The 10,065-nt window shown below is 44.2% G+C and overlaps 1 protein-coding gene across 1 annotated transcript; it reads left to right on the top strand.

Annotated features, from left to right (window-relative positions):
• Positions 1-5,634: 5,634 nt before the first annotated feature.
• LOC306941091 (kelch domain-containing protein 3-like) lies at positions 5,635-6,696 on the top strand (the record flags this gene model as incomplete). The annotated part of the gene is made up of 1 exon (XM_079526397.1): positions 5,635-6,696. The coding sequence occupies one exon, from the start codon at positions 5,635-5,637 to the stop codon at positions 6,694-6,696; it is 1,062 nt and encodes a 353-aa protein (XP_079382523.1).
• Between the last annotated feature and the right edge of the window lie 3,369 nt (positions 6,697-10,065).

Here is a 10,065-nt window from a genome sequence, read left to right as displayed (position 1 = left end):
CATGAGCAGCCAAACACCCACATTACCTGAGAAGACACAAAATGTGGAAGGGCAAACATCATCTTTGAGCAACAAACTGTCCCAGGATGCAAAATCATCAACAAACTCATCAACGCTCATGAGCAGTCCAGCACAGAAATCACCCAAGACACATATGGAAGGACAAAAAATATCTCTGAGCAACCAGCTGTCCAAGGACCCAAACTCCTGCCCCAAAACACCAAAATTACCTGAGAAGACACAAAATGTGGAAGGACAAACATCATCTTTGAGCAACAAGCTGTCCCAGGATGCAAAATCATCAACAAACTCATCAACGCTCATGAGCAGTCCAGCACAGAAATCACCCAAGACACATATGGAAGGACAAAACATATCTCTGAGCAACCAGCTGTCCATGGACCCAAACTCCTGCCCCAAAACACCAACATCACCCAAGAAGACACAGAATGTGGAAGGGCAAACATTAACTTTGAGCATCAAGCTGTCCCAGGACTCAAACTCATCCAAGCAAACGCAGTCCATGAGCAGCCCCGCAGTGGAGAGACAGTATACTTGTAGAGTCTGTGATGCAAAGTTTAATAATAGGTCAAGTCTGCACGACCACATGCTGATCCATTATGGCGAAAGGTACTTTAGTTGTACATATTGTAGTTTAAGGTTCAAATTTAGGGGCAGTCTGGAAAGACACGAGACAATCCATACTGGGGAAAAGCCCTTTATATGTACTGTATGTGGCAGACCATTTCGTCAACAAAGTCAACTGACCATACACATGCTGAGTCATTCAGGTATTAAGCTCTTTACTTGTAAAGTTTGTGGCAAAGGCTGTGCTCAAAAATGTGAACTGGAAAGACACATGCTGTTACATACAGGGGGAAAACCCTTTAGGTGTACGGTTTGTGGCAAAAGCTGGTCTTACATGGGTCATTTGAAGGAACACATGAAGACTCATACGGAAACAAAAGCCTTGTGTGGCAAGCGCTTTCATATTGCAGGAAAACCCATTTGTTGTACCATCTGTGGCAGACGCTTTAGTCAAGGGGGTCATCTGAAAGTACACATGTACCTCCATACTGGGGAAAGACCCTTTCGTTGTACCATCTGTGAAAGCAGCTTTAATCAAGGGGGTCATCTGAAAGTACACATGTACAGCCATACTGGGGAAAGACCCCATACGTGTACAGTTTGTGGCAAAACCTGGAAGAGAGTTGATAATCTGAGAACACACATGATGATTCATACTGGGGAAAAACCCTTTAGATGTAAAGTTTGTGGTTATTGTTGCATTCAAAAGTGTGATCTGAAAAAACACATTTTCGGCAAGACATGCAGGGGAAAAACGCATGGCAATATCCTCAGAGCAAAAGCACTTCACTACATACATTCATCCAGTGAAAAACACAATACATTGACAATAACTTCAGAGGAAAGCCCTACAAATACACTGATACCGTGATACGAGACTAGATAATACGATATTATGGTCACAATTTCAAGTTGTAGTTTGGCCTTGGTCAAAGTGCAACTATCCCAGTATCCACTGCAGGGGCAACATTAGACAAAAACAGCCGTTCCAAAGATTTAAAACTTTTGGCAAAGATATTTCGTATATAAAAATGCGATCCGTTTTACGAATGAATAGGTTTAAGAGGTACAGGCCTACAATTTTACCCTGTGTACTTTTGGCACGAACCTGTTGTGTTTATTCTACTGTGCATATTATTTTATTTATTTTGTTAATTTTCGTTCACAAATTGTGTATTGTTTAGACACCAGTAGGCCTTACTGCAGATTGAATTTTCATTATACTGTATCTGTTTTGTTTTTATCCTGCTGCTTTTTTACCCTTCTGCATACAGCATAACAGACTGAGGTTATGCTCTCGCTATAGCGTACAGTAACATGTAAATGTGCCTTGTTTTCAAATAAAAGACACATGTTTTTGAAGCTTGCTTGTAACATTCATTGTTGGCTTAATACTTTTGATGCACTGTTGTTGTTTAGCTATATATATGCATATCCGTTGGCCAGGTATAGTGACTTATCACGTTCAAAATGATGCACCCCCCCCCCCCCCAAAGGTGCGAGGTTTGCATGCCCTATTGCCTAAATTGTAATCCTGGGCTCTACTCTCCCTCTGCAAACCTGGGGAGAGCCCTGAACTGAGCTCATGCTTCCTTCAATGCATGCCGCTTCTTGTCATCTGACAAGGGGGAGTTTCCCCGGTAGGACGTAGCGCGTGGAAGGAACATGTTATTCCAACCAGTTCCTTTCCCCTCCATCAGGCTGACCAGGGGGAGGCAGTATAGAGACCAGGACTGGCTGGAAAATGGAAATTAAAGAGTTTACATGGTACACATAGTAAATGCATAAACTTTCCTTAATGATTATATCTGGTTTCAGTATTTATGTATGATGTATTTTCTCTATTATTAAGGTTATTAATAGCGGCCAATTTCGTATTGGGGGTGGGGAGGGGGGCAGAGCGGGGGTCGCGAGACATGGCCAAAGCATTTCCTGGCGGTCCCCAGGCAAAAACGTTAAGAACCCCTGCTCTAGGGGACACGGGGAGATCATGCAAACTCCACAAAGAAAGGCCCTTTCGCCAACCCCACCCCCACCCATGGTGTGGGCACTAATTGATTGATTGATTGATTGAAATATTTATTAACATATTTGTGCTTGAAATGTACTGTAAAAAAGCATTACACTTGTTTACAAGAGGGTCCACCTTGTTCAATTCATCAAAACATTTAGAGAGTACAAATAGAGTACAAATAGACACTTCTATATAGTCAAAGAACAGAACAGGAATTCATCATAAAGGAGGTAACAAGGGAAAAGAAACATATACAGTGAGGGGAAAAGGGGGTGGGCGGTGGGGGGGATTCAGATTTTACGGGGGCCAGTTTCGAATTGCAGCCGTCCGTCCGTAGGTGCCCTTTGAGAGCGGTTTTGAAGGAGTCTAGGGATTCACATGTCTTAATGACTGTTGATAGGGCGTTCCACATTTTGGTGGCATAGGAGCGAAAATAATTGAGTCCCTGATGATGCGGAGAAGAGAAAACTGCCCCCTCCAGCGCCAACAGCCGGAATCGAATCCGGGACCTTCTAGCTGTGAGGCGACATAGCTAGCCTACTGAGTTGACTGTGCCACCATGCACCCATGAATCTGTTCTATGTTTCTGTGCTTCCAGTATTTCACTGCTGAAAATACAGATTGTCTGTTCATCAGAATAAATCAACTCTACTAAAGAATCCTGGTCTGTAGTTCTTAAAGGGTTAGTTCAGATTTTCGGACTAATACAGTGGTTGCAAAGGTATTAATTGATTGCCTGGGTCCCGTGGTGAGAGTTCTGGACTATAGCGTAATTTGTATTGTTGATCTATTTCTACCATATAACTTTGATCTACAAGCTCTATAGCGCTGCACCGAGTGCCACGCTATGTTGCTATATCAGTGGTTAGAGCGGACGTAGAATACGCACATCGACAGGCTGGGTGCTGGGCTAAAGAAACTTCAGCAGATATTGGATGGAGCCCGCACACCACAGGTATAAGAAAGACGTTCTTTATTGTCAGAATTCTCAATAAAGAACGTCTTTCTTATACCTGTGGTGTGCGGGCTCCATCCAATATCTGCTATATGTGGTTCTCAAACTTCTCAAACCTTTCCATGTCAATTTTTGGCCGCAAATCCGCATTTCAAAAACAACTTTGTTCCAGGGACCCCCTGAAGCAAAGATTTGAGTTAAAAAGGTTTGCGTACACACCTCAGCTATTTTCTGATAAAGCTTAATTTCCCCACAATACGGATGCTGGGGTTTAAGTGGTTAAAAAAATCTAAATAAAACAGTGTGGGCTTGAGTAGCTCCCTACTCGATGATGATGATGTATTGACCCACATGATGTTCCTCTGTCTTCCTATTGGTTGACCCACATGACGTCACAGCCCAGCAGGAAAACAGGCCCGGGAATAAAGATGTATGATGACAATAGTGAGCTCGCTACTCGAGCCCACAATAAAATGATATAAATAATACATTTATAAAATAAAAGCCACTCATAGATATCTAAGATAATAAAACATATACACACATACTGGAATTAGAAAGAGAGAGACGGCGGGTATGGTAAGTGATAAGTAGACTATGAGAACAGTTATAACTAGGAAATCGGAAATCATGAAGCAATCTAGGAAATACTTGGGCTTGCACAGGGCTGAAAACACCCTCGCGACGACATTCACCTCCGAGGCGAAGGATCCTGCCTCTTCGGCCAGAGGGGCATCCTGGTCCTGAGGTGATGGAGGTGGATCGATGATGATGGTTGCATCTCTCGCCCTCTTCGATTTTCCAAAGAGAACCATCTTCACGCTCCTCAGGAAACCGACCTTCTGGGTCTCGTCTGAGATCACTCCTGCGCCTTCGGCCAGAGGTTCCACCCACTGCGATTGAGGTGATGGAAGCGGAGCTGCGCCGATCATGGTCAAAAGCTGACTTTGTGGTTCCAAAAGCGCAGATGGTGGGATCTCCTCCATGAACCTTCAGGTTTGTCAAAATTATTTGAGATCCGATCGTTGAAGCTGTAATGCAGCCCGTCATTCTTCTTCTTCGAGAGAAAATGGACTCCTCCTCTCAGACACCAGCTATATATATTGTATGGAATGCTTACATCACCAAGTCAACGTAAATGTTGTCTCCACCAGCCTGAAGGCTGCGGATCTCCATCCATTCAAAATCCGTTAAGACATATTATACAGTACTGTAGGTGTAACAGTAATCATGTATCGTCCATACACGGACTGCCCCGCCCCCAGCGTTCATTTTAATGAAACTTTCTCAGTGGCGGCAGACTTCCGGGTGCTTCAAAAGCACCCGGAAGTCTGCCGGAGGAACCCCAAATAAGGAGTTGGCCTCCATATTGAGGCCAATAGCCTGCGTTACAGATTATAGAAGCGTGCACAGTAGCATTTTAAAGGCGGAAGTATTGCATTCTCAGATTTGACCATCAGGCGACGGCTGCTTCAATGTTCTACCATGGTTCTGGGGGCTTGGTATCATCCTATCAATTGTTCATCAAGTATATTGATAGGACATGTAATGGTCTCTGAAATTGTGAACTGTAACTACTGTAATATCAGACAGACACATTATTTGATTAGCATTAGTAAGGAGTCCAATTATATGTTGAAAGCAGCTGACGCCGTTATTTAAGCTTTCTACGTGCCATATTAGGGCATCCATATTGCTGATTTGCCACCGCCACCTGTCCTACCTTGCGGATTGACCAAGCCTTATGTGACGTTTGTGCTGCTTTTCAATTTAAGGGGTAGCACATCAATGTTTTCACCTGCATCGTCATAAGCTTTAATTCAACTCTGTTGATTAGAAATTCATTTTCAACACAATAATCAACAGTCATAGACATTCATATGCAGCAATATTAAAATACATGAATGAGAAGACAGAAAGAAGATAACTAAAACAGATAAATCACAAATGTAATAAATCAGGTAGTTTTGAACAAAAGAGTTGGAAAGCATTTCCCTGAATTGACCTAAAGAGGGACGTGATTTGGTTTTACAGAACAAGACACGGCAAAGCCATATTAATCTGACCTGCATGTACAATGTTGCACTGGACGACACATCTGAAGGGAGTGCCAAAGAGACAATTGTATCACGTCGCTGTGGCGGTTGGATGCAAGGTGTACTCCTTTGGAGGGCACAGTAACACAAACGACATGGATCAGATCGCAGTGCACGTCTTCAACACAGTGTCTATGCGCTGGATGAAGTTGCCCCCAGTGACAGCCGGAAGAGGAGAACGCACCCTTGAGGTTCCTTCAAGGCGCAGGAAACACACAGCTGTGCTCATACAAGACATTGTCTACATCTGGGGGGGTGAGTGTGCTTCAACACTTGAGTTCTGCAACGTACTTTATGCGTTTGACGTTGACAACCACGGATGGTTCAAGCCCGAGGTCTCTGGGACTGTTCCGAAGGCTAGGCGCAGCCACTCAGCCTGTGTCTTGGAGAAGGTCATGTATATTCATGGAACCAAAAGACCACGCACTAATGACATCCACAAGTTGGACACCGCCACGATGGTCTGGTCTTTAATTAACGCCAGAGGTATTCCAGGGCCTGCTTCAACATGTCACACTGCCACCATCATCGGGACAAAGATGTTTGTATTCGGGGGCCGAGGGGACAATTTCACCTACAACAACAACATCAGAGTGTTTGACACAGAGACCAACCTTTGGCTGAGCACGCCTTCTGTGCAGCTTCTTCCGGAAGGACGCGCAATTCACTCAGCCTTTGCCTGCTGTGGAGAGCTGTACATATTTGGAGGCCATAACCGTCTTCTGAACCAGTCCTTCAGTGGTTTGTGGAAATTCAACCCAGAGACCTTCTGCTGGAGGAAGGTTGAGCCCAAGGGGAAAGGCCCGTGTCCGACGTTCAGTATGTGCTGTTGCATGGTGGGAGGCCGTATCATCCTTTTTGGAGGATACAAAGATGTGGATTTTCAATACAGTTACGTTGATGAAATGTACATCTTAGACGTAAGTCCTAGTCTTAAGACGTTATGCAAGCTAGCAGTTATTCAATACGGTTTGGAGCAGTCAGAACTCCCACACGACCTCAGGTGGGAACTGGCAGCCATGAACAGCAAAAGAACAGTATGACAGTCCAATTAACACCAAAAGCCCAAAACAACTAGATAAGTTCAATTCTGGGAAAATTGCAAGTGTGGTTGCACCGACCACACTTAGCTCGCTAAGTACAGTATGATAATGATTTATTGACGCACATGATGTCAAAGTCAAAACTACTTAAGCATGAATAAATACATGAATGAATATACTAAGGCCGGGACTTTAACGCATTCATTCTGATTAATTACAGAAAAAGATTTTTCGGTAAAATAAATTACGCATTTTTACCGCACTTATTTTCCACCGCAGAACGTTTCTCTGGACGACTTTCACACTAGCTGTATTCTCAGTGGTGAGAATACAGCTAGCGTTAGTCTAGCCCCATATGGAACGTCTTCCTCCAGCCTCTATGTATACAGAGCTACATTATAGTTCCATATGGGGCTAACGTTAGTCCGACTCCAAGTGGGAGTTCAGCAAGGACCCACGACGTCCAACCCACACTTGAACACTAAACGGTTATGGCCTATTAACTAAAATGTTGGTATTGATCAATCTGTTATGGCTGTCAGGGGCGTATAACATTATAAATACATTCAGAGATGTGATGACAGTTGAATGAAAGTTTGGCAGAGCCTGGTGGTGGCTGCTGCTAGCACACACCATAGGCGCACACGCCTCCCAACCGCTCTGGTGGAGTGTGTGTATAGGCTAATAACGTAAAGGAAGTCAGAAGTGGCGAGTGTATACTCCCAAGGCCGAGTCCCGACTGCGCTGAGCTGCGGATGTTGCTGCTCTGTTCACAATCGTGACAGGTACATTGCGTTCACAAATCACAACTACTGTACACTGTGCCCCGCTGTTTATAAACCATGTTACGTGATTGACATAAGGTGAGGTCAATTTCCTTCATGTCCTCCAAAATTCGTTCTGATATTTGACCAAAAACAACGCACCAATGTGCAAACACCTTAGGAGGTTAAAAAACGTAATAAAAGTTTTATTCTCAGGTACTTCTTTGGCCTATTATCGCAAGTCCTGACCTATAAGTCATGATTGGCTGCACCTATAAGCCAATGGGAGTCTGAACCCATATACTCTGAAACGCTGCCTAAGCCAATGGGAGTCTGAACCCATATACTCTGAAACGCTGCCTACGCCAATGGGAGTCTGAACCCATATACTCTGAAACGCTGCCTAAGCCAATGGGAGTCTGCACTAGTGCTCCTAGCGACCTATTCATGATTGGCCCTGGAACGCCACATCACGGAAGTAGTGCCAACAGCAGCTATGAGCTAACTGGAGCTACAGGAAAGCCATAACAAAACACAGTGATTGAACCAACAAGAACATTGGAAACAAACGCAAACAATGGCCAAGAGGTTGTGAAAGACACAAACATACACTTAAAATAATTTATGGGGGGCACGGTGGCACAGTCGGTAGTGCTGTCGCCTCACAGAAGGTCCTGTGTTAGTGTGTTCTATTCCCGCTCGGGACGCTGTGGGCGCTGTCGGCGTCTCCGCTCCTCCGCGTCATGATGTCCATACCCGAGGCGGATTTGGCGAAAGGGCCTTTCTGTGTGGAGTTTGCATGTTCTCCCCGTGTCCCCTAGTAATCCTGGTCTTTAAACTGCCTTCCCCTGGCCAGCCTCCCCAGGTTGGCGGAGGGTGTGTAGAGCCCAGGATCACATTAAATAATTGTGTGTTACAAAAATCGTGGGATAAAAAAAAGAAAAAAAAGAAAAGGGAAAAAAAAAGTTGTATTCATATAGGATGATAGGACACTGCATGCAATATAAATACTGCATGGTTTCAAATGTGTAGCAGAGGTGGAAGGTAAAGGCTGATCCATACCTAAATGTAGGCTACCTACTGCTATACTAATTGTGCATATTCTGCATAATACAGTATGTGCATGCCAATGTAGGCGCAATATTGTTGCTGCTCAATGTGGACTATGGAATTCAGGACCATGGACAGCGCTGTTTGCTGTGGCCTGTAAGTGACGCTGCATGCGCGGGCGCACACACGCACGCACGCACGCACGCACGCACGCACGCACGCACACACACACACACACACACACACACACACACACACACACACACACACACACACACACACAGCATATAAGTAACAAATAACTCATCAGACATAATATAGTCAAATATTAAGCACCACCCTATCCTCTTATACCTATAATATTGGTTTGTCTTGCTTCAACGGCATGCAAAGGGCATTAGGCTATTGGAGCAGATCGAGCTACATTTTAGCATCCTTTTGTTGTAAATATGTGCCACAGTGTTTTTTTTTTTGCAAACTGCTAATAAAGTATTCAATCAATCAATCAATCAGGTTTCTGGTTAAATCATGATTGACCACATTAGGTTGTATACGTCTGACGTGGCAAAAATCTATAATTTTGACGAAAATGTCCCACCTGCACAACCTCTGGCTTCAACGTCTTGTGAAGAATAGATTGTTCATAATTCATGTATGTATATAGCAGTAGGCATATGGGACTGAGGGACTGAGGGAACATATCGGGGCTATAGTATAGGCTATGCTTTGACACATGCAGCTACAGTATCAAACAGCACGTGCACAGCAGGCATTTCAATACACCAGGTGTGAGAGTAGTCTATAGTACAGTACAGTACAGTACAGTACAGTACAGTACAGTACAGTACAGTACAGTACAGTACAGTACAGTACAGTACAGTACAGTACAGTAGTGGTTCCCAAAGTAGTTCCCAGGGGTCCTTAATGCAGTTCTCTAGGGGGTCCCCAACTAAATGATAGTTTGGAACCAAATGGGCTCTTATGGGTCTGTAACTCTTAGAGAGTTAAATTAACATTGATTTTACAATAGGCCTATGAATTGGGGGTCCCAGAGATAGAAATGCCATTAAATGGGGATCCGTAGACTATAATGTCAAACTGGGGGTCCTTCAAATTAAACGGGTTGAGAATCACTGCGAGCCGTAAAGATCTGTATATGGGGGTCCCTGGCATATCTTTTTAAATGGGGGTCCGCGGGCTAATTATTGTCAATTTGGGGGTCCTTGACATGAAAAAGTTTGGGAACCACTGGCCTACAGTACAGACAGTATACACTATACAGACAGTGTCTATTGGCTTCCAGCGTGCAAGCGCTTGCCAAAAAACGAACAGACAAAAACAAGAACAGATCTACAAAGCTTCAACGTGTCGCGAAGTGGCGAGTTGATGGCTTGTAAGTCTTGGGGTTTTTTTAGGCAATCGCCATCGTGGTATAGGCTGCTTTCCAGTGACCACAGATTATGAATTGGGTTTATTATGAAGAGAGAGATGATGGGGGCATGCGCAGATCGCAAATGAGCGCATTCCGTTCCCACTGCGCAGGTTACAGACTACA

Source organism: Electrona antarctica, assembly GCF_951216825.1.
Source record: "Electrona antarctica genome assembly, chromosome: 17".
Taxonomy (NCBI): domain Eukaryota; kingdom Metazoa; phylum Chordata; class Actinopteri; order Myctophiformes; family Myctophidae; genus Electrona; species Electrona antarctica.
The sequence above is the reverse complement of the archived record's forward strand: the minus strand, read 5'-3'. Positions and strand labels throughout refer to the sequence as shown.